Below are 25917 nucleotides of genomic sequence, written 5' to 3'. Positions count from 1 at the left end.
ACTATTTCCCCTTGTGAACATAAAAGTGACACAGTACTAGCATTTACCTCGTCTTTATTTGGAAGCAGACCGAGGCAAGACTGAATGTACCTTTAAATAGTCCACTCTTGCAACTTGACTATTTTAATAAAGTTTATGCAAAACTTGCATTCTGCGAGAATCTCTGCAACCGCCTGTCATGTTATCAAATGTGAAGTTATATTGGTCGTTTGATAAATGTGAGCTGATGTGAATCAGCTCTCCACTATTTGCACGAACAACGTAAAAAAAATGCTCCACCTTAAGATGCATTATTTTGCAGGCTTTTATAAGTTGATAAATGCAGATGACATGGAAAGCGCTCCTTTATCGGTAGTGTACTTGAATCAGGCGCCTGCTTTTTGTTTAGTACTACTGTTACACGATTGGCTAGACATCTAGACCAATCGGAGTCTCTGTGTACCCTTGGACGAACCACACGAGCTTATTAACATGTAGATGTTCAGCCAATAGAGGCGCGTGTTTACCCTCCATGCGCTAAGAAGCGCGAGCTGGTCAGGGCGCATAGAAAGAGAAATGCTGTCTGAAGGGTACAGCTTCGAGTCATGAGAGTAGGAGGCCGAGCCCGCATCTATTTAGCAACTACAGCTGAAAACGGCACACTAGGATGTAACTGCTTCCACATTTTATTCAGGTTCATGCTTCCATTTTCTTGCTTTTTTTGGGTTACAATTTTAATTATTTATTGTTATGCAAGGAATAACTTACCAGTAAGTAATTATTTTATTGTATATCTTTTCCTGATACGTGACATAATAAAGCATTGTTTTCACAATATTAATTCTAGAATACCATATTCTAGAAATGGACTTGTAGCAAGAATGGAATAAAACTAATAATAAAAATCCTACTGATGTAAACTCAATAAATATCAGAAAACAGGTGACAGCATATCGTTTTATTTTTATACGAACATATCTACATGTGATAGTTTATCCATAGATTGATTGGCTGTCAATTTTCGTAAATGTAAATTATGTAAAGGGTGTTGTCATTGATATCCCCCTTACAAATATTATTATGTAGCATGCATCTATACAGAAGAATGGACAGCATTTGTAACCATTTATAATAATAATTATTATTATTATATTAATAATAATAATAATAATAATAGTAATGATAATAATAATACATTGTTATTTGTACTATTGCTTACTATTACAGTTACATCACAGATAAACGGAAATATTTATGCAGTATCTTCAACCTACTGTAAATGCATAATTTACTGACTTAAGTTATCAAATCAAGTTATGAAATCCATTTGTAGATAAGAGAAGGAGGCATGTCATAACCGATGTGTATTTTATATATATTATAGGCTATGTTGCATTGTATTGGTCATGACTTCAGCGGTCTTACAGCGACGAGGGGTACGTTTACGGTTGTAGGCCAGACAAAGTGCAGTACAACCCGGCCGCTGTAGCTATAATGAACGACTGTGTTCGCAGCCTGACCCGATCTCCGAAATAACCCCATTAATTATATTGTTTTTTGCGCCTGACCACACGTATAAACCAAATAAGCGTTTGCATTGTGCTTGTTGTGGTTATAACAGAAGAAACAAAGCATTTTATGAAAGTACTAATTTTAGCCATCGCTTTGTTTGGCCAGACAAGAACGCACGCGCTTGTTTTTCTTAAATACAAAATAGCCTATTTTGTATTCTGGATGCATCAAATTTACGTTTTTTCCCCCCCGAAAAACTTCATAGTGGCTATTGCTTCTATTCTCAAATGCGTTTGTTTAATCTGTTTAAGAGTGGTTTAAATGCAAGTTTTTTTGGGGGTTTTTAAAAATCGTGTCCTCGCCCCTCAGGACTGTAATGGCCGACAGGGAACAGTTGCATTGGGAAAACAATGGCACTCGTTCTCACCGCCACTATGTCCGGTCTGTCCGTTCCAAAATGGCTATTCGTCTTTAAAATAAAATAGAAATTAATGCTCCGATTGTATGGTATAATTCAACCAATATATGAGGCCAATGTGTGTCTCATGTCTAAACGCGTTAACATATACTGTAGTCTAATACCATTTATTCCTTGCTCTACAAAGCGATTGCTAATACAACATAATAATAATAATAATAATAATAATAATAATAATAATAATAGCAATTATTATTATTATTATTATTTCTTAACAGTTTAACAAATTACCAGCATAGACAAGCCTAGAACATGTATTTTCTTAGTATTTCAGCTTCTTTATACACGGACTCACACATTTACTGGTAGATTAATATGTCCTCGTATTTTCATGTTTAAAAAGATGCATATATCTACATAATGTTTAGTTCGACCTCTATCCACTTGAAGGATATGCATGTTTAGCCCATTCACAGTTCGCTAAGATTAAAAGGCCTGGCACATTACAAAGAAGAGTCTGACTTAAGCACGGACTCCCTCTCTCTCTCTCTCTCTCTCTCTCTCTCACACACACACACACACACACACACACACACAAACAAACAAACTTACTGCTTTTGTCCTGTAGCAACTAGCTTCAAGCTATAGACCTGCGTTCACACGTATGCTTAATTGCCAGATCTTACTCGAATCTGATTATTGTAAGCGTGACACGTGCGGTGTTTATCCTGTGTAAAACAAGTGACAACAAACATATATTAAAAAATATACCACAGACAACCGTTCATTTTTTTTTTAAATCCTTGTTTTAGTGTCACGTGTTAGGGTCATCGCTATCTTTATTTTAAATAGAACTTTGTGTACAAGCATTCACTTTTCGAATGAGCTTCTGTAGCTGACGCTACATACTTCCGGCCTGACAGGCCTATTGAGTCCATGCACGTTAAGCAAGCACGCCAGTGCTGAATGCGTTTCAACATTTTGTCTGCATCAACAGCATGGTGCTGGACTACAATTTATGAATGAATTATAAATAATAATTATTGTCTCATAAATAAACATAGACCAACCTTTACTTTATTTTAAAGTGAGCGATGGTCTCTTCAACGATGGGGGGTTTCGTCGTCCTAAAAATATACTGGCCTGGTGCTAATGGTTATGGAAGGAAAACTGCACTGTCAACAGAGAACCCTCCTGATGTGAGGTAAAACCATGTAAACCACTGTGCTTACTGAGACAGACTGAATACATTTTTAAGAAGTATGCCTACTCTTTTTAAAACTGTCTGAACCAATTGAAATGTGGCGCTTTAAATTTTGATCTCTCACAGCAATGGAGAGACCAATGAATATTGATAATGAACTGTGTGTAATCAGTTGTAATTATTTAATCTCTCTCTTCCTCTCTCTCTCTCTCACACACACACACACAATTAAATTAAATAAAAATACACACATACACACTTGTGTGTGTTTATTTAATTTAATTGTGTGTGTGTGTGTGCGTGCCTGCGTGAGAGAGAGCGAGAGTGAGTGCGCGCGGGCGCGTGTGTGTCTGTCTTTCTGACGAAAAAAGGACCCAAATCAGTTATTACGAGACAGCATTGGTTATTTCTGATCAACCGAGTTCTACCAGGAACGTTCCCACATTGGAAGTCCCGTGTTAATGCCAATTGAGGATGCAGAAAGATTTCAATGTGTTTTTTTCCAGTACAATCGTAAAGGATTCGGGGGGGTAGTTTTTTCTCTCTCACTCTCAGGAGATGCTGATGCCGTCTTGTTTTCTTGCTGCGTTAACACTCCCACCACCGTGCACACTCGAGTACGACTGAGGAAGAACGTTTTTGTCTTCGTACTCCAGGCTGCTGTACAATAGTTTACAGTAACATCCAATATTAAATTAACATTCAAACCTTAATTTCAAACGTAATCTTTGGCATTATTATTATTATTATTGTTGTTGTTGATGTTGTTGTTGTTGTTGAATTGTAGCAGACTGCTGGGCTATTGCAAGAATTTAACTGAAGTTTCTTCTGAGGTTTGCTTCATTGTCTTCTTTACCGAGACTTCATTATTATTTAAAAAAAAATTTTTTGTTTGTTTCTCTCGCAGAAAAGAATGATCGGAGGCCACTATTTAGTCTGGAAAAATCAACGATGTACTCTGAATGCAAGACCTAAACTCCAGAAGGGATTATAATATTTGGGTTGCGTTTGACGCACTCCGTCTACTCCCTGGATTTCGGAATTATCATTTTTCGACGCAATGGAAGGCCGGGATTTCGCTCCTCCACCGCACCTACTGTCTGAACGGGGCGCGTTGGTTCACCGCGCCGCCTCTCGGATTGCTTCTACCGGCCACAGTTCCGTACAACACCCCGGTCACTTCCAGCCTGGAAAATATTACCCATCGCACATCCCAATGGCTCCTCACTCAGGTTTGTTTAACTTAACCAGTGTACGTTTTTAAACAAATTAAACGTGCTAGTTTAATGTTAATACGTATTGTAGCTTGTAACTTGGTTTAAAATAGCTACATTTTGGTTTAAAGCGAGACCGTGTCCCGTGTTAATAGTTCACCCTCCATGTTATTCAAGCGTAATAACATGGCTTTAGAGCCAAACAGTAATTTATTGAAAACGGAAATTAGTTAGACAGTATGGCCGTTTTGGAAATTAGCTATTGCTAGCGACTCCTTACATTTTTATGTGCAAATTTTAATGAATATTATTAATGCTTATTGAGCCATTTACTACCCGCTTTCTCTTCGGTTTGTCAGTAATGCATCTATGGGTTTTAAACGACGAGTGTTTGTAACATGAGCGAGAAGGGAAAAAAATCAAACAATATTTACGCGTGGATAAGATCGCTAGGACCATAATTTACATATCTATAAGAACTGTGGAGGCAGACCGAGGCAGGCAATGTAATCGACTTTATGAAATGTTCTGTAGATGTGTTTGTTGGTGTATATTTATTTGAAATATCGAAATTCAGTGGTTATTATTATTATTATTATTATTATTAGCCTATTATATTTTTTATTATCAATAATAATAACTATAATAATGTTGTTTTTTTACCACGCTGGAATATTTACGTTTATCTAAAATATTTTTGACTTTTTGTATCTTTTTCGCTGTTTAGTTAAAAAGTACAGGCAGTCGCGCCGTCCAGGGTTAGGGGAGATTTGGCCTTGTAGTTGTAGTAGTAATAGTAGTAGTAGTTGTGTGTGTGTGTGTGTGTGTGTGTGTGTGTGTGTGTGTGCGTGCGTGCGTGCATGTGCGTGTGTGTGTTGAGACGGGTTTGTGCTAATGGAGGCTTCTGTAATTCTAGAAAATCCCGTTTCTATATCGAGTAGTGATGTGTCGGGGTGCGAATGGGTTGGCAGCGCGTGCATTAGGTTTAACAAGTGTCTGGTGTCCGGCTTAAGTACGCTGCAAGAATGAAGGGGACAAATGCTTGTGTTTATCTATGGTACTCCGATGTGACCCTGCATGTACAGACATAGCCACACACGAGTGTGTGTGTATGTGTGTGTGCGTGACAGACGTATGTGGAATATGACACAGCATGTAGGTTAAGTATTATTATTTGTGGTAGGCTATACGCTATATTGAAACCGTAAATATTCTGACGTGATTGATTTTGACAGCATGGTATTATTATTCGTATTATATTGTACATTAAGCTAAAATAACTTCTTGAAATATTGTTTTATTGCCCGCATATTTTATAATATCATACAACCGTCACGCATTGTAAGAAATAACAGAAATGAATATCTATGTCAATATTTTTTCAATGACCCATGCAATAGAAAACAGCTAGGCTATAATTTCATATCTTTCTTGCTGCAACCATGTACCGAATCAAGTAGCAAGCACGAGCACTGGAGACAATTCCAAGGAACGTTCACGACGCAGAGGTCATAATGCAATTATGCAGGTGCACAATTAATCATGTTGATTAACGTGGGTACGTTTTACACGCATTGGAAGTCACGTTGTGTAAGAATCGACGTTAAACATGATGCTTTGCAACTTCACCACTTGAGTTTTGAAGTGAATGAACAAAACTTAACAGTGAAATGACACAATGACGGAATGTCGTATCCGTCCAATTTTGGAGCACCGAATGTTTATCACTACGTCTTCTTTTACGTGCACGGTTAACAGAACAAAAACAATAATAAATCCAGACGTTTTATTACTTTTATTTCAATCTCCCGTGAAAGAACAAATTGGGTGCAACGACTAAATATTCACAGCACTACTTTATTAACTTACTGATTGTTCTCTTTACGTAGTAACGGTCAAAGCAGAATGTGCAGTGGCTAGTCTGCAGAAAATATGTTGCGGCTGATCGCTTTAGATAATTAAATGAATGCATTTTCATCTACGCAATAAACTTATTTTCCTGTCGCTCCTAACAATGTTTTAGAGGAGTCATTAGAAAAAAATATACACATGGGGGAAAAAGCTACTTTTATGTCATGGATTAGGCCTACTATACGTGAAATATGAGACCGGACCGGTGGGCAGTTTGCGACTTCCTGAGTCTGTTTGAAGTGCGGCAACCGGTTTCGTGTTAGTGATGCCCGATGCCACAAAACGACAAGGCTACACTGGTAGGTTCTCGTGCTGGCGTTGTGCTGAATCTGCGCTTTTGCTTGAGCCTCAAACTTCTTTACTTTCAGCAAAGAACAAATAATAAAATTTCACACATTCATGCATGCATTTTCCTTGCTTGAAGGCATTGCGTGCATGCAAATAAAACGTACGCTTAATTTGAATATGCAACTTTCTTTAAAAAAAATGTAACTGTGCTTCATTTTCAACCGATTGTGCAGCATCTCTCTCTCGCTCTCTCTCTCTCTCTCTCTCACCCACACACACACACACACACACGTGTTATTCACACGAGAGGTTAACCTGCCTTGGTCACCTCTCCGTTTTTCTTTTTTCTTTAAAAGAATTAAAACCAGCCGACGCACATGTCCAGTTTGATATGCAAAGTGGTGCAGCTGCTTCGAGGGGATCAGGCTAGGTTTAAAGTGACAGACCTGGATTCAGTCTGAACACCGTGAGTGTGCTTTTTTAACCTGGTGCAAAGGAAGCATTGAAGTGATTATGTTTTTGTTTCTGTTGTTTTCCTTTGCACAGGCTTCTTTTACTAATTTCAGCAATTACCTGAACCTGCAGTGTTGTCTGATAAATTTAGGAAAAAGTAATGCGTGTTTAAAACGGCGACTCCAGTGGCCTTTTCCCATTAGCCTTTGTGCCTGTTCTGCGTAGTGATGGGAGTTAGGTTTCATGAATCCCAAAATGGGTGATGCTACAGTGAGCTGTCAATCATTGACTTGTTTGAAGCGATAAAAAGATTTTACCCCCCGCCGCGGCCAAAGCACAACAGATTGGCTTAAATCAGCGAGTCGCTGATTGCATATGGTAGTTTTGCCCATTTTGGTTTTGTGAAGTCTCGCTCTGCCATCGCTGGTCTCAGCCAATTTCCAGATTCCTGTTCATTTTGCATCTGGAAAACAAGCTCTTAAATTATTCACTGGCCATATTCTGAGGATCGTGTGTCCCTGGGTGCACGCCCCACACAGAGAGGACACCAGATAGGAGAAACGCCCCTCATCCGTTCTTCGGCAAGAGGACAGCAGCGGCGCGTTTGGAGTCGTTTTCTCGAATCTCTCGGAAAACGGAAGCGTGAGACGGCCAGGGAATAACCCTCCTCCGATGCTTGTCCCGCCGGCTGCCCCTCTCCCCCCCCCCTCCCCCATCTGCGTTCCACCGGCCCTGCAGCACTGCCTTCGATCCAGAGGAGCAGCGCTTTACCCGCTGGACACGAGCAGGACGCAGGGCGTCCGGCGACAGAAGTTGCTCTTGCGCGATGAGACGGGGACAGCCCTGCCGATTCAGTCCCTCCTTCCCTGGCGGACGCTGTGGGCGTTCGTGTGGTGCGCCGTGGACCGAAGGTCACGTGACTGGTCACGTGATTGAACTGAAAACAAGGGCCTTTTAGCAGGATGTGCCGCTGCGCAACTCAATGATTATTCCCATTGCGTTCCTGTAGCGGAATCGCATGTCCTTTAGGGTGTCGACGCATATTGACCTCACATTGCTTTTGCCGAATCTGAGACTTTCACATTATTCGCAATGAACAATTTCATTGTGCTCCATGTGTGGCGAATGGGCAGCGTCAGCTTTTCATTCAAAACATGCAAGGTTTGGACCGATGCGATGTTTCGCTGTCTAACTCCTTTTATTTGTATCTGTGAATTAATCTGAATTTAATTGAATCTGAATTTGTGATTTCCTGCATAGATGGATTTTTTGCGCAGATTTGCTAGCATCTCATGCTTGGAGTAAAGCGAAAGTTTTTAAAATCTTCTTTATTTTTTAAAAACCTTTCTTTTTTTTTGTTCAGCCTCACTCCTGTTTACATTTTGTTGACATCAACTGTTTGCATGTTTTATTCGGCCAATAGCTTGCCGGGTTTTGCTGCTTTACATTTTCAGGTTAGGTAACATTTCCAATGTTTACCTCCGAGCCGCGTGTAATCACATAGCATTACAATGCCCAGTCAAGTGAGATAATGTTTTATTTTTCCTTAAGTCTTTAGAGTACACGTGCGCTCACCGGCGATGTGATATTTATCTACTTTTTGCTGACGAGGCGTTTGGTGAAAGGCTTCAGCTGAATGGACCCAGATAAGAACGCGTAGAGAACCGATTGTGCAGCAGCTCCCGTAAAGGGTGTCGGAGCTGTGATCGGACGCCCGTGAGGACGTAGCCCGACGTAAAAAACCCCAGACTAAATGGACTGTGACTTGACTGGAGGAGACGGCAGTGGCGGGCCAGCGCTCCGTTGGGCGCCTGCATTTCTGCGTCGGCAGACCCCCTCCCCCCATGTGTGATTTAATTTGGGAAGCTCGTGCGGGATTCGGGGTAGTTTCCTCTGAGGTAGAACTGTTGCTGTGAAGACTCAGCGGGACAGGGAGAGTGTTCTGGTCGGGACACATAGCGAGGAAGAACAGACCAGGCGGCGGTCGGATGATCTTTAGCCCCTCTGGGGTATTATGAGGGTCTGTTTCTCCACATGTTTTCTTAAGTGATGCCTCCACTCGACGTGTGTGGATTCTCTTGTTGTTGTCATTTCTCCATTCTGGTGTTCCCTCTCCTCTCAGGAGACGAGAAGCAGAGGGGCTTTATGGAAAGGGAGTGGTTCTTGGGGTTGGTTGGTCCATATCAGCCTGTGGGACCAGCGAAAGGCCTGTGGTGGGGAAACTTGAGGCTTCAGGACACCCAAAATAGGCAGAGCTATCAACACTCACCATTGTGAAGAAATAAATTAAGTTCTTTTGATTGGTTCAAACAAGTCAATGATTGACAGATCAACATAGCTGCACCCATTATGGAGATCTACCATTGCTACCCATGGCCAATCCATTGGGCTCTGTGGCCTGCCATTCATCCAGTGATCCCCCTGGACCTCTGCACTGTAGGGGCACAGGGAACCCAAAGACAATCTGTGCTCCATAGATTTGGCCTCTGTGTACAAAAAAAAAAAAAAAAAAAAACTGAAGGAATGAATGGAAGAAAAAGATAAAGAAAACACCAGGGAATCTTGTGTGGCTCTCTGATCTTACTGTTAAAGATCTATTTATGTGTTCTAAATGGTGTTTTCTCACCGAGCCTCTTTTTCTTCTTCTTCTTCTTTTTTTACTTTGAAGAGCGTTTAATTCAGGCGAGTTCAGCCCGTTTGCCTGCAATTTATTATGCGGTGATGGATTATTAGTGGCTGGAGGGTCAGAACCTCTCGCTGCGCCTCTGGCTAAATCCACATTCTAAGCATTCAGGGCCGTCCTCCCTGCCTTCTCCACCTAATCTCTTATTTGTTTGAGTCAAATAACTCAATTCAATTAACTTCAAGGGAGCTGTAAAAAAAAAAAAAAAAAAAAGGAGGGGGAGGGAGGGAATTCAGAACGTTCTGCTGACGAATAAATATGTGAGTGCAGAATAAATAGAATAAATGCAGATGCTTCCCATCAATTATATATATATGTATATATATATATATATAAACACACACAGCATATAAAAGCAGGGGAGGAAGTGGATTTGTTGGGTTCAGGTGTGACCTGGATGGAATCTTATGCAGTGCTTCCAAAACTATGAATCAGGACCAGTTGAGAGGTGTTGCGGTTGGTCGTAGGACGCACTGGAAAAAATAACAAACTAACATGTGCTTCCTGTGAAGTAGTCAGATTAAACTCTGCAGAGGTTACACGCACTGCGCATGCAGGTTTTCTGTCATGTTTTATAAACGTGAAGAAGTCCATATCTGAACATGTGTTAGTCTGTATTTTGAGCCGGTTTTGTTTTCCTGAGATTGTTTACACTTGTTAAGTGGTGCTGTGGGCTCTGAAAGTTGGAGAACTGCTGCCCTACAGCATGGGGAACTCGTGCGATGGACTGCCTGTGTTTCTGCGTCACGGGGGGAGTGGTTTGGGAGGGGGCCGTGTCGGGCAGTGGGAATCGGGAAAGCATAAATGGGTCGTGTGGTGGTCGACTTCCCTTCTACCACTGTGGCAGTGTGCTGTGCTGGTTAACGGACTGGACAGGAATGCCAGCAGTTCTGCTCCCGAGGTGGTGGTGGCGGGATTTTAAAAAACCCTAAATCATCATGGTCCTCCATTGTGATGACCAGGATGTGCTTACTCTAAATTGCATTATGGAAAGCATTTTAGAATGTTAAAGGTGTGGCAGGTTTTTGAATTTAAAATGTTTGCTTGTTCATGCAGGAGTTGACGTGGATTTGTGTTGCAATGGGGTGAAAGATGAGCTCGAGTTTTTGCGGTTTGTGTAACACACTTATGTGTCGTTCCCTTTCCTCCACGAGAGCAGGCGAATGGTCTGCTCCACTGAGGCTGATCCTGATTGGACAGAGCCATAGCTAAATTCTTCTGGATTCTCCCAGGTGTCATGAGAGGGGTGTAATTCTGTGCATGTGGAAGTAGACACTCCCCTCTCTGGGTCCAGCTTTGTCCTTCACCCCTTCTCTCCCCCCCCCCCCGGAATTTCCCCACCCCCCGCACCAACCCTGGCTCTCCTGCGACTTTCGTCTGCCCCTCGGCCCTCCTGCCCTCTCTCGCGCCGATCCTGTCACCCCTACACCCCACTGTCTCCCCCTCCGTCCCCCACACTGGACAACAGAGGAGGGTGGAGACTATCTGTATATCTATCTGCTTAACCAACAAAACTATCTGTGTTAGCAGAGGGGATGGGCGAGGGGGAGGGGGGGGGGGTTGAATCTCTTTGTCTCTTGTTGTTATTTAATACATGAATCTACAAAATGTGTCAAGAGATGCATTAAAGCACGCGCCGCGTCTCTCGCTACAATTGAGCGTGCTTTCATTTCCGTTCAGCGCTCACTTTTCCCGCTAATCTTATCTTCGCGTATCCTCCAAATATCATTGGTCGACGTCAGCAAGTCAAAAAAAATTTTAAAAATGTGTGCATACAAAGCGTTATCTGTGAATTTCTGAAGAGGGTATGCTGTTCAGATACACTCCTGCTGGATAGGGTTCTTTTCCTGCCCCCCCCCCCTCCCCCCCGCCCCCTTTAGCCCTTTGTTTGAGGAGCTCTTCTTTTTGTTTTGATATTCCTTGCACCTCTGTGTTAAAAAAGAACAAAAGCACCCTCCTGCACCCCTTTCATTGTGCCACGGGAGAACATCCCCACCTCTCCCTCCTGTTTCGACATCCTGTTTGAGGCTGGGCTCGCTCTTCTGTTACCTCCACTGGTCGGCTGTTATCTTCAGTGTTCTTCAAAGGAGAGAAGAAAAAAAACCACCAGCCTTTTCATTCAGCGACGGGCTCAAGGCTAGAGCAGCGGGGGTGTGTACGGGGTGTTGCTTTGTGTGTGTGTGTGTCTCTTTTTTTTCTCTTTGCGGCCATCAGAATGGACACAGTGATGTTTTATCGTTTTATTCAAATGGGAGGGATGTGTTGCGGCAGAGGACAGGAGAGAGAGAGACAGAGAGAGTGGGAGAGAGAGAGAGAGAGAGAGAGAGAGAGAGAGAGAGAGAGAGAGAGAGGGAGAGAGAGAGAGAGAGAGAGACAGGGGAGAGAGAGAGAGAGAGAGAGAGAGAGAGGTAAATGCGTCTTGCGGCTGGTGTGTCGCCACAAACGCCACAGCACTGACGACGGTTCTGAGGAGGCTCTTGGTGCTGTTCCGGCGGCCCCCGGCGCGCTCCCTGGGTCTTCCCTCCCGTCACGTGAGCGCTGGGCCGCCGCTGGCCCAGCAGTGGCCCGGCGCAGCCGTCGCTCCAGTCTGCCGCTCCGCTCGCCGGCGTTGCTGTTAAACGCTGCCTGCCGGCCCGGGCTCGGCCCGCCGCCAGCTCCCTAAATCAGAAACAATTTTAGGATTTGGCCGAGAAAATAGAAGCTCTGCGAAGCGGCTTTGAAGTCTGGAAAGGGGAGAAAAACGACATTTTAAACAGCCCACAAAACTAGACGTCCAAACGGCTTCTTCTCGTGGGGGGGGAGGGGGGTGAATTGGGGGTCGCAGGTTATGGTAGCTTGGGGCGGTGGAAGCAGGTGGTGGTGGGGTGGGGGGGGGCGGTTTATGTTGCAGGGGTTGTCTGTGCAGCTACATCTACATCTGGGTGCATATGTGTACGCATACCGCACGCTGGGTGCAGAGAGTGTGTGGGGTTGAACTTGCGGCACCGTGAACATGCTGGGTTTGGTAAAAGCCGCGCTGTGCGTTTTTTTCGGGACAGACAACGAGACACACTCGCGCACGCATACACGCACGCGCGCACACACACACACCCTTGTACTTGCTTTGTGCAAATCTTATTTCTGTGACCTGAAGCTGAATGTGTGGCTGTGTGTCTCGTACTCCGTTTCAGTGGCACGGCCTCATCTGCACCGAATTACAAGGGCATTCGGTTCTCTGAAGCGTTGTTACATCAACCCAATTTCGCTTAATTTTTCTAGCCAGAGTTTCAAGACGGTAGAGGGAGGATAGGAGCAGTCTCGACATTCCCTGAAATAATAAAACCCAGGTTTAAACCGCAGAAAATTTTCTTTACGTAACAGACGGCAATATAAGTTTCCTCAAAAGCGGTCCCCACCTCTGTCGTACTTCAAATTTACAAAATCATTATGGACTTAGTTACATGGTATTGTTTGGTGGCTTCAGCACAAATTGTCTCATTTTTGTTGTCAGTTACAAGCAAAAGCAGGCAAGGTGTCGTTTGACAGCTCCGTGTCTGCTACTGGCCAGTTTTCCCCCTAGTGGCAAAAAGTTGTTATTCCCACTTCCTGTCATGGGAGCCGCCCTCTGATATCCTCAAGCAGTCAGAAATCCCGATAAGGTTCTGTCCACAGTTGGCGGTGTGGCGATGCTTGCATCTTGCTCCTCTTGCCCCGCGCCCCATCACTGGGCCCTGTGTCGGCAGTTGTACAGGTGTCTCAGAGAGTTTGGGAATTGCGGTTTCGCGGTTTTACGGTATTATATATCCTTGCATTCGTATGTAGCACTTTTCCGAATGCTCGGAGTGCTTTATAGTGATGAAGGGGAACTCACCTCACCCACCACCAATGTGTAGCACCCACCTGGGTGATGCACGGCAGCCATTCTGTGCCAGAAAGCTCACCACACATTAGCGAAGGTGGAGAAGGAGAGAACTTTTTTTAACCAATTAAATCTGGGGATGATTTTTGGTGGCAAATTTGCGAGAGCCAGATCTGGGATTATCGTATGACGCTGGCACACTGTCAGTGCCATTCGAGACATAGGTCTGTCCAGCTTCTCTTTCCCTTCTCTCCTTACACTTTACGGCTTTCCTTGCTTCCTTCTCTTCTTCTCCTCTTTCCCCATCTCCAACTCTTTTCCTCTCTTATTCCTATCTTCCTCTTTCTTCCTACTATCTTCTCCTCTCCTCATACATATTCATGAGAGAGAGGAACAACACACGTTCACTCTGGAGGATGAAATAACCTTCCTTTACTAGGCACTGGAGACATACATGTTTTTTTTTTTTTTTAATTAGGGTGGTTGTTGTTTAAACGTTTTCTCCTTTAAATTGATATTTAGGTTTTCACCCCCTCACCCCCCCATTTTATATGTCTCAGAGTTGTGTTACAAATCCTGGGCTTGTGTTGCCCTTTTTTCGCAGAACGGGGGCTCGAACGCAGTGCGTAAACACGTATATTTCAGAGCAGCCTGCCGTTAACTAGCACAAACGTTGTAAAATGCAAATAATTGCCAGGATTCCGTGGCTGTCGGTTAAACCGGCACGCGACTTCCCCGGAAAGCGCACGCGGGGATGAATGGCGGTTAGATACGACGCGCATGCAGAGTGCGTCTTTAAGCGTGGCTCAGCCCTTTCAGGACCAAAAGAAGACTCGGCGTCAGGGATTTGGCGGTAATCAGTCCCCGGGGACCCTTGGAAACCGCCGCCTGGGTCTCCACTCCACAGGGACTTGTTGCTTCTCATGCGCCTGTCTGAATTTCACTCGTTTAAATTTGTTCTCTTTTTTTGTGTCTGTCGTTGATTAAAACAAATCTCCCCCCTCTCTCTCTCTCTCTCACACACACACACACACACACACACTCTCCCTCCCTCTCACATACTTTTCCCCCCTCTATTTTTCGCTCTCTCTCAAACACAGACACACACACACTCTTCTATTCTCTCAGATACGCTCTCCCACTCACTCTTTTTCTCTCTCTGTCTCTCTCTCTGCATCCCTCTTTCCCCCTTCTCCCATTCTTACTCACTGCCTCCCATCCATTTCTGTTCTCTCGGTCTCTCGGTCTCTCAGTCTTGGCCGGTTTCCCTTGTCTGGTTCCCCTCACCCGGTCTCCCTGTCTCCTTCCCTCGCGCGTACGTTGCGTGTACTTGCATGCATTTCACCCGCTCTCCAGCAGTTTCCTCACCCGTGCATCCTGAGGCTGTGCACACGCTCACACACACCCTGCCTGTCGAGGGCCTCGCTGCCTCGCTGCCTACACGCTTAGAAGTGAGCTCCCTCTGAAGGCAGTGTCCTAAAGGAAAAGGAACCTCAAAAGGCGACGAATTTGGGATGCACTTCGAAGGAAGGATGACTTCAGGATAACTGAAAAGTAACGCAGCCACCTACTACCAAGTTAGTTGGCTAGTTTATGGAAAGCTCACATACGCTTAAAAAATATTACATACATTATTCCAGTGAATTCACTTATTTAAATGTACATTTTAAATGCAACCACAACATATAATCGAGTTCACTGTATGTTCACACTTGTACCTGCGGCTTTGCTGTTTTCGGCTGACGTTATTTTAATGGAAGTAGAAGAAAAAAGTAACGGATATGAAATTCTGCGAAAGGAAATCACCTTAACCGTTTGGTGCCGGCCTCTCGAGTTGACCTACCGGAGTGTGAAATTTCACGAGCTTATGTCGTTATGCGGAGACGGCGATCGATGGGCGTGCTGCGGCTCGACTGTTTCGACTGTGCTCTGGGCACTGGAGGGTGAGATCGCAGCGCTGAAGTTTATGCTCATTAGTGGCTCTCACAGCCTGTGTCATGAAGCCGGAGAACTATCGCCCTCCGCAAGCCACTGACGTGGTCTGCTGTGCTAAGGATTCTACTTAGCGCTTTAAAAAACAAAAAAAAAACAAAAAGGAATTATAATCTGGAAAGGAATCTTTAAAGAGGGCAATCTCATGTCTGAAAGTGTGCCGTTTACACAATGGCAATTCTCAGGTCTTTTACGACTCTTGAACGGGAAGTAGAATTCTGTGGCTGCTCTCCAAATCGAGTTAGCTTTAGGGTTAGCGTTGTGGTTTTGGGGTGACATTTATTTGCAGACAGAATTGCTCTGGATGAGACTGCGATTTTCTCTAATGGGTCTGCCTGTCTTCACCAGACCCTTCTGGAATGAACAGTGGGGGTTTTACCAGACCTTGGAGATGTCGTTATTGCTGATGATGTCATAATACACTTGGGCAGATTAAGGTGTTCTCCCTGGTGCAGTTCTAGCACTGCCAGTGATGTGATGACTTCATTGTGCTGAAAGAGAGTCTAGTCTGGGTGGTTATGTGGAAGGGGGTAGTGGGGGTGGGGGAGGGGGGGCAGTACTTCCTGATTAATGAGGAGGAATGCTGCGTACTGACATCCCTGTGTACAGGCCTTAATGGGGGACTAATGTCAACACCATCACCATGGGGAAAGATTTCACTTCCTCTCTCTCTCTCTCTCTCTCTTCTTTCTCTGTCTCAGTCTCTCATTCCCCTCCTCCCCTTAACGCTCTCTATCTCTCTCTCATGCACACACACACATGCAGGCTGATGCAACCTGTCTATTCCCTTCCTTCTGTATAATCCAATTGCATTTATGTTTGTCCAGTTTTTCTTTGACAAAAAAAGTATTTTATAACTGCCTTTTATAACTATATATATTTTTTTATGACTAGTCTTACTGATGAAAGTATTGACACTCTGTCTGAGCTGTTTCATGGTTTTGACCATTCTATGAAGATATCTGGACACCTCTTGGTCTGGGGCTGTGTTGTCATGGTTTTGGCTCAGCCCTTCAGTTCTAATGTGAAGACAATCAGCAGTCATCGCCAATCAGGCAACTAAATCCTGACGAGACCGGCAATGCTACAACATCTAATATAAAGCCTTCCCAGAAGAATGGAGGTTGTTACAGCAGCAAAGGGTGGACCGACTCCATATTAATGCCCATCATTTTGGATGAGATGTTGGGTGTCAGGTGTCCACATACTTTTGGCCATGTAGTGTACATAGAAGTTCATTGTATTTTTTAATATGTCATTTGGTTTGATCATGCCACTGCTCCACACCACTGCTTATTGACAACTGCTCACTGATCATTTCTCCATACCACTGATCACTGCTCCATGCCACTGCTCGGTGATCACTGCTCCATGCCACTGCTCAGTGATCACTACTCCATGCCACTGCTCCACACCACTGCTCAGTGATCACTGCTCCATGCCACTGCTCGGTGATCACTACTCCATGCCACTGCACCACCCCACTGCTCACTGACCACTGCTTCTCACCACTGTTCCCCTGTGCCTTCTCAAAGTTAGAACGCTGTTCTCTACCCCTAAAAAGGTATGGGGCTGAAATGCTGTGAACCTCATCTCTTCCTGTCTTTGAATGGCCCCACAGTGACCTCTTGCCACAGGGGGCCACAGTCGGGTCACGCACAGTTCACCTGTGGCCCACCCTGTCACCTTCTGGCTGTGGGAGCGAAGGGGGCGGTGAAAGGCTGCTGTCGCCCTTTTCTCTATCCCTCCGTGGTGTGCCCTGAAAGAGCTTCTCTTTTCTCGGAAATGGCTTTCTGAATAGCTTCATTTTTTCCCCCCCCTCTTTCTCCAAGTCTTTTATGAGACTCGCACAACTGTCACTCTCTTCAGGGAGTTGTGTTCATGCATATGCCCGCTAAGGAAAACGCTCCTGGGGCATTGTGGGATGTCTGCCCGTAAAAAGGCAGAAACGCTGCAGTTTTTTTGGAAGATGAGAGTTTCGTCGGGGTGGTGTTGGCTAATGTGAATGTGACTAATTCAGCGCAGTCCTGTTCCTTTCATCGTCCGACCTCTGTCTGGGGTCAGGCGCAGCGCATGTGTGCTGTTTAATCAGTCTCAGTACAGTGTGGCGAGGGCGGAGCACAGTCTGTGTCGAAACGGCCCCCAATCCCTGCTCAGCTGCTCCGCCCACAGCCCAGCCCCGCCCCTCCCCTCCCTGCCGCTGTGTTGTGGCTCTTTGCTCTGGGTGGGGCAGGGTGGGGCTCAAGGGGGCTCCCTTTGGGATGTGGAAGCGTGGGAGAGACTGGCCCGGCCCCCATAGTGCTCTCTCTCTCTCTCTCTCTCTCTCTCTCTCTCTCTCTCTCTCTCTCTCTCTCTCTCTCTCTCTCTCTCTCTCTCTCTCTCTCTCTCTCTCTCTCTCTCTCTCTCTCTCTCCCTCCCTCTCTCTCTCTCTCTCTCTGCCTCTCTGTCTCAGTGCCAGGCCAGATGACGGCGGATCCTGTGAAGCATCTGCCTCTGCTTTTATTAGCCATATTTGGGCACTTTCAGTAAATACTTTTATTTAATGAGGAAGATTTCTGAGCTGCAGAAAGAAATTGAGTGGAAACAGCTTTTTGAGTGGGTGTGGGGTGATGTAGACACTCATAGCCGTGCTGATGAGAGTGACCTCGTGCCTGCCCCTTCCACACAACATAAACATAGCCCACACGCACTCGCACACACACATGCATACACACACATATGCACACATATGCACACACGCACACGCACACACACACATACGCACACACACTCTCTCTCTCACCAAGCCCTAAACACCACTGACTCCCCCAGCAGTCTCTCGGAGCGCGGCGTTCCTGAAATAGCCTGCTTTCCTGACCCCCCGCTGTCGCGTGTCGGAGCCTCCTCCCGAGCGTCGCCGTGGAGACGCGTCTCTGCTTTACCGCCCCGAGTCCTCCCCGTCAGCGTGCGGCGAGAGGCCGTTACGACACGACGGGGCCTTTGCCTTCCGGTCTGTGAGGAAGTCACGGCGTTTGGCGTTACGTCCAGCGAGCGGCGTCGCGCCCTGTATTCTTGGCACAAGGACGGTTCTGACCTTTGCATTAACCTCATTGTCCTTCTGTGCTTGTGAGTCAATCTTACAGCCCTTGAACCTGGACTGTGAACTTCTCACCCTTTCTGACTCCTCACAGCTGTTCTGAAGTTCTCTTCTGCACATGCTTATGTTTGAAAGGCTGGGATTGGCTGGGATTCAGTCAACATTTGTCCTTAATTTTCATGAACAAATAAAATAAATAATGATTTTTTTCTCTGCAAAGACAGAGTTTGGCAAGTTGAGCATTTACTAACACTAACTCGCGAATGCTAGTTTGTGAAGAGAAAGTGCAATGCTTGCGTTTGCGCGTCAGTTAAGGTTTAGGGCAGATGTTGATTGAATGCAGGCCTGAACACGGTGTGCAGCTAAACGTCTCTAAATACATAGTTCTCATATCCCCCTCCACCCCTGGCTATGTTGCGGTTCTTAACAGAACTGAAGTGCCCTTCTCATGCCGCAGACGAGGCGGAGATCTCCGATCAGTGAAACTTTTTTCCGTGCCGGTAAGGTTAGTGAGGTCGAGGTCTTGGCTGAGCATGATGTGGACCAATGTGATTCCAGGAATCAAGTGGAGTCATACAGGTGTGTCAGCGGAGATTTCCCAGGAATTGGCTGTGAGCCTGGGTTGTAAAATCGCCGCCTCTTGATTGGATCGTCTACCGAATTTTTACGGCCCAGATTCCCGTGAAAGTGACTTGTCCGTCTAGCTATTCAGAGAGGAGTGGTTCTCGTGCTTATGCCACAAGCTTGTGTTTTCCCCCATGTGTAGCCTAAATGGTTTGCCCCGGCTGAAGGAAATCCAGAGATGGAATGTACCATTGTTGCGGTTTAGGTGAGCTTGCCTTGTGAGAAATTGCACGGCAGCATGTGTTTGGTGGTCAGAGTGAACAGGAGTGCCGCGTTGACGGGATATGTGTCAATCCGGCAGTGCAAGGAGCAACGTCAGCTGACTGCTGTCTCCGTTTGGTTGTGCATGTCTGGAGACCACTCCCACTGATGGTAAATGGTTCCTGTGGTGACCCCTGGGCAGGTCACATGGTTCAGCCTTCACAGATTTCCCGTAATGACAGGAAGAAACAGATGTGCCGCAACTCAGCAGTGTTCCATTACAGAGGACGGTGGGTGAGTGAGTTTCGGGAATATGCATAGAGGTACAAGGCTAGCTGGGTTTGTGTGAGTGAGTGAGTGTGAGAGTGCGTGTGTGAACATGTGTATGTGTGTGTGAGTGCAAGTGGGTGTGGGTATGTAGGGTGAGTGCCCGTTGAGAATCAGGGCAGAGAGTGGGGAATGGATCAAATTGTCTGGGTGGGCAGACAGTGGTCACAGGTGATTAGATGAACCAGTCTAAGTTATACAGGGATCAGCGGGACTGCAGAGCAGTGCTCTGAGCAGGTTTCCTGGAGGGAGGGTGGGAGGAGGGGGGGGGGGTGTTTTACCGGCTCTGAGCAGGTTTTCTGGAGTGGGCGTTTTTTATATGAGCTTGGCTCCTGTGTGGGGGTGTTTAATAGGTCTAGGTTTTGAAGGCTGTTGGCTTTGAAGACTGTGCCCCCACCCTCGTCTGTGATTGATTTTATGGCTTAGGCCCCCCCAATGTTGGATTGGTCTGGTCTGGGGGGGAAGGGGTGGGGGGTGAGGAGAATGCTGTTCTGGCACAGACCCTCTTGGGGTGGGGGGGGGGGGGGGGGGGCGGGATGTCGCCAAGGAGAACAAGCTACACGTTCCGCTTTATAAAAAAAAAAAGACGAGGAGCCTTCCCACTGCAGATTGCTCCCGTACGCCTCTCTCCATTCCTGCGCTTGTGGAGGAAATCTCTAATTTGTGGCTTTTCATCTTTTTTTTTTTCTTCTTCTTCTTCTTCTTCTTTTCACTTTAATGTTATTCAGCTCCGCTGGGCTCCCCCAGATTCTTAGACAGAGCCAGCAACTGGAAAGACAGAAAGAAAAACAAGGAAAAGGGAGAGGGGGGGGGGAAGCCTGTCTGCCTGCCTGCCTGTCTTGTTAAACAAAACCGTTGTCTTGGTGGATGTGTTTTTGTAAATATTCATACTCTCGGACGCGTGGCTGGAGCCACACGGGGCGCACGTTGCGTTGGTGGTGGAATGTCATTAGTCGACTGTGTCTCCTGGAGACTTTAAATAATTCACAGGGGTGTCGGCACGCCTCTGCTGGTCTGTCGCTAGGGTCTGAGGCTTATTGTTTTCGAGTGTATGCTATGCCATTCCGGGAAGAACAGCAGTTTTATTTACACAAGCACGCACACACACACAAGCACACACACACAGGCATCGTATATGCATATACACACACAAACACACACACACACAAGCATCGTATATGCATATACACATACACACACACACAAGCATCATATATGCATATACACACACAAACACACACACACACACAAGCATCGTATATGCATATACACATACACACACACACAAGCATCGTATATGCATATACACACACACACACACACACACACAAGCATCATATATGCATATACACACACACACAAGCATCATAGATGCATTTACACACACACACACACACACACACGCTCGCACACACACACGCACATGCACACACGCACACACACATGCCCGCACACACACTCGCACACACACACGCACGCATGCACACACACTCGCACACACACACACGCTCGCACACGCGCACACACACACACACTCGCACACACACATGCTCGCACACGCACACGCACATACACACACACACTCGCACACACACACGCATGCACACACACACACACACGCGCACGCGCCTGCAGACAATTGCTGCCCTCCGTTAATTACACATGACCGCTTATCCAAACTTCCTGTGTCCCCGGAGCAGTGCGGCTGGCGGGGCCGGCGGCCAGCCGCACGCCGCGATACTGCGCTCGGACAGGAGATGGCGCCACCACTGCGGATGCCGGCCGAACTGGGAACCTTTCGGTCAGAGGCCGTTGGCGGATGGCCGTTGTGGGCGGGGCTGTGATGTCACTTGCGTAAGGCACGGCTGAAAGGCAGCAGTCGGATGCCGGCTGTTGCGGTTCCTTCTCCAAAGCCACGTGCAGGCGAGGGCGGGAGACCCATGTGACAGTGTGAGCGGAGGATTCCGACCATCCTGTCTTTTTACAGAGTTTGTTCACCCCCCCGTTCACCCCCAGCCTACAGCCCCTATCAGAGTCCTGTCCCTCTGGCAGGGCGGACCTTAAAGAGAACACTCAGACTTAAGCACGCTTGCTTCACAGAGCCAGTCCTGCCCGCTCCCCTAGCCCTGGCTAACTCACACCCCTTTATGCGCTCTCTCTGCCGCCTCCCACGTCCCAGGCCCACATTTCGGCATATCAGCAGGCGGTGCTTATTTACCCAGAGTGACTTGCACGGCGTACATTTTGGCACGCGGTCCATTTTCGTCGCCGATCGTTTTACCGAAGCTGTTCCGGTAAAGCACCCCGCTCAAGTGCCCCCCCCCCCCCCAACCGGGAATCGATCCCGCAGCCTTTAGAGTTACACGCCCTGTCTGCTAACCGCTGTACTGTTCACCCCCCCCTTGCCAAACTGGCGTGTGACACTCGTGGTGGCGACTCCTGGCATGCGTCTGACATTGCTACAATGGCACTGCTGCTGAGCCCTTGGCAGTGCTGTGCGTGAGCTGGGCTCGGTTACAGGGATTGCTGTGGGGTCCTGACAGGGGAGCCAGGGTAGCGAAGACTGCAAAGGGGAAAGTGGGGCGGGGGCGGATTCTGACTCGTGAAATATTTAATTGCATAATTTTCTCATTGCAAAATGTCGTATCGGTTTCGAGGTTGCCCCATACAGCTCTTACAATGCAGCCAATCCGCAGAGGAAGTAAGTGATGGGGAAACAAAGAAAACTCAGCCGTCGCAGGTTACCTAGCAACCTTATTTCTGTGAGGATGGCAGGTCTTTTCTGTTCTGGCGCCTGAGTGGTGGACGGACCTTCCTGCCACCAGCAGAGCAGCGCGGTCACTTACCGGCTTTCACTGCTGACCGAAGACCCGCCTCTTCAGAGAACACCTGACCTGAGCACGGTCCCTGCCCTGCCCTTACCCTCCAAACGAAAACTTCCACAACTTCTCCCTTACCCTCAGAAAACTTTCTGTGGACAGCAGTTGAGTTTTTACATCCTGAGCAAACATGGATGCGAAGCTGTCCTGTTCTCTAATTCAAAGCAGTTTGTTTCTCTGGATAAGTGTCTTATCCAGTGCCAGGGGATGAAAATGTCAATGGAACAATTGTCATCAAAGCAGCCTTCCTCTGGGAAGAGGAAGAGGAGGAGAAAATGGGTTTGGAAAGCAAGATCAGTGGGGTGGGGGGTGTGCTGTGCGATCAGAAGGGCATTGGTTCACTTCTGAACTCAGGATGTCATGTTGAAGTAAATGTAATGTGCACGGTCTGGTCCTGGTGCTCTGTGGGCCAGCCCTTTTGGTGTGGAAGCATATTTGTTTACATTTTTTCCCTCACACTGCCAGTTCCTCTTTTGAGCAGGGGGAACAGGATTCTGAGCATCTTACTAACAGTACTGGTGCTGGGGTGGGGGGGGGGGTGGAGTGACAGCAAGCTTTCTCGCCAGACACACTAAATCCCACCCTTGTTTAAGTGCTCCTGTCAGTTTTGCTATTTCTTCGTGTCAAAACACATCACAAAGCCAGCTCCCAGACTCCCCCCCCCACCACCTCCCTTTACCTCTCCTCCTCCCTCTTCTCCCTTCTTCCTCCTCATTTTGCTGGCTCACTTCATCCCTCATAACTCCATTTATTCCTCTCCTCCAATCCCTCCCCCCTCTTTCTGGCGGTTCGGTGGTGAAACCCGGGCTGTTTTTTCCAGTTGAGTGTGAGAGGCTGTTGAAAGCTGGGCCGCTGCCCAGGCCACGGGGACGATCTGCGGGCCCGTCCGCGGGGGAGCCCGGACACACCCCCTCCGCTCGCCCGTCGGCCAATCGGCTCCGCGCTCTCGCCCCTCCCTGGGTTACCTCACAGGAAACGGCTCTGAGGTGCGGACGTGATTTATGGCTGTGAGAATGAAACTTATTAAAGAAAAGAAGGAAAAAATCTCCCTATTCATACTTAACTGTGCCGTTACTACCGTACGTAGAACTTGTAAAAGAGCTGGAAGTTTATATTTTACAAAAATCCAGAGTCAAATTTTTTTGTCCATGAACGGTTAGAAAGGCAAGTGACGGAACCCGCGGAAGAGTTTAACGGAACGCTCCCTCCGTGGCCGTCGCACTTCTGCCGGCTGGGTATTGGCGCGGGCGCTCGATGGCGAGGCCGTATCCGCGGCGACACCGTGTTCATTGGCAGGAGTGCCGATAGAATCGGCCCGCGGATCGATGCCTGAGCGCGCTCGAGCGACGGGCTCCTCCACAGCCCCTCCTGCTCCCGCCCCCTCCTGCTCCTGCTCCTGCTCCTGCTCCTGCCCCCTCCTGCTCCTGCTCCTGCCCCCGTCCCCTCCTGCTCCTGCTTCCACCCCCTCCTTGTCGCCGGTAGGGCGTCGCCTCCGGTGAGCTGGGCCGCGTGACCTCACAAACGCGCGTCGGCTACTCGGTCGCCCCCGGCTACGCGCCAGCGGCCCTGCGGCGCTCCAGGTTCCTGCTGTCCCGGTCGAACGGTTCGCTGAGCAGCGGTGGCGAGAGACGGGGGTGGGGGGCAGCGGCAGACGCGAGGCGGGGGGGGGCCCGCGAGTCTCGCAGACGCGCCCTTCTCTTTCGGGGGGACGGCTGAGCGGGGGCGGCCCGTTCCCTCGGCCCGTTGAAACACGCCCGCTGACCGGAATGAGCCCGCAAAACCGTTTATTACCGTCCTGCGCTGTCTCACACGCCGCCCCGCGCTCCTCCGCCAAGAAACGTCCTCCTCTCCCCGTCCGGAGACGGCGCAGGAAATGCTCCTGATTTTACTCATCGGCGCTGAAGCGAGGTTTTTTTTTTCCCTCCCCCCGCAGATGTTGAGCAGACGCGGCGAACGCATTCCGCGGATGACCGCCGTCAGCAAACGGGGAGAATAATTCCATTTTCAGGCCCAGTTTTCGTCCAGACGCGCCTCGTGTAACTCTGCTCGGCGATTCGGCTGACCTGGCATGCACCGCGGGGGGCTGATGTGGTGTGAGGAAGAAGCCCCACCTTACGGGGCACTTTCTAAGGGAGAGCATCCCGGAATATTACTCCTGGAATAATGATGACAGAGGGCAGGCTTGGCTACACCCTGCTCCTGTCATGCCTTTGAGAAACGGAGATTTAATTACCCTCCTATTTGGTATATTTCCTTATAGGATTACAGTCCCCATAGGATTTCAGGCACATCGGAGCGTAGACCCCGGTTAGACCCTTCATTTAATCACGGGTGCTGAGGAATGGTTTCTGCAGAACGTGCGCATACGCAGACGCAATCTCACACACCTGGTCATGCAGACACGCAAGTACAAGCATGCAGTCATATAATCTCCCACACACCTGTACCCACACAAATGCAGAAGGCTCTGTCTTTCTCTCTGTTTCACACACACACACACACACACACACACAAGCGCATATGTCTACAGACACGTACATACTCAAATACACCGTAGCACAGACACACACACATACACGGAATAAATAGCTCTTTTTCTGTTTCTCTCCCATACAGTTACACATTCTCACATACAAATGTTCACGCACAAAAACTCACACACAGGCACATAGCACCTCTCCCCCCCCTCTCTTTCTCACACACACACACACACACACACACACGCACACACGACGCAGTCCGAGTGCAATTTGTCACAGCGTAACACATGCGCACGCACACAATCCCTATTGATTTATGATACACACCCCCCCACCCCACCCCCCTCCACCCCCGCCTCCTTGGCACCTTCTCTCCGGGTTATCTTCTGAACACTGGCTCACATAAGCAGGAGCACCCCCCCCCTCCATGTCCATACATTTCCCTTCTGCTTTCCCCTTTTTTTCCCACCAGCCCTTATCTCTCCTTCCTGTAAAATAAATGGATGGCGTGGTTGGATTCGCAGAAGGTCCTGAGTAACTGGGCCTCTGTTTCGCCTCAGCCTTCTTCCAGATTCCAGAGCTACAGCTGAGAGGAAACAGGCCTGGGATCTGTGTTATATTACACAGAGAGATCCTGCTGCATTTATTACCATGTACTGAGAGATCTAGCCGGATTAATTTTATTACGCCCAGCGATCTTGTTAGATTTATTATACATGCAGGCTTGGAGAGTTTCAGCGGAGAGTTCCTCCAGCATCGCTTGCTTTTATTCCAACACGGGTAACCTTTCTTTGATTAGATAACGATTAGGGTTAGATTAATTGGACTGATTGAGGAC

At 47.4% G+C, this 25917-nt stretch overlaps 1 protein-coding gene across 8 annotated transcripts in view; it reads left to right on the top strand.

Annotated features, from left to right (window-relative positions):
* LOC135243054 (BAH and coiled-coil domain-containing protein 1) overlaps window positions 1-25917 on the top strand; it is a 95341-nt gene that overhangs the window by 9807 nt on the left and 59617 nt on the right. For 2 of the 8 annotated variants that reach the window (XM_064314539.1, XM_064314533.1), the window contains exons 1-2: window positions 228-749; window positions 4021-4345. In XM_064314539.1, the coding sequence (XP_064170609.1) occupies window positions 4174-4345 (172 nt within the window). In that variant the 5' untranslated portion in view covers window positions 228-749; window positions 4021-4173. Of the gene's footprint in view, window positions 1-226; window positions 750-2268; window positions 3114-3347; window positions 3835-4020; window positions 4346-25917 lie in introns of those variants that run through there. The other 6 variants (XM_064314542.1, XM_064314534.1, XM_064314540.1 and 3 more) reach the window with 5 other exon arrangements.

The sequence above is a fragment of the Anguilla rostrata genome, chromosome 17 (assembly GCF_018555375.3).
Source record: "Anguilla rostrata isolate EN2019 chromosome 17, ASM1855537v3, whole genome shotgun sequence".
NCBI lineage: Eukaryota > Metazoa > Chordata > Actinopteri > Anguilliformes > Anguillidae > Anguilla > Anguilla rostrata.
The sequence above is the reverse complement of the archived record's forward strand: the minus strand, read 5'-3'. Positions and strand labels throughout refer to the sequence as shown.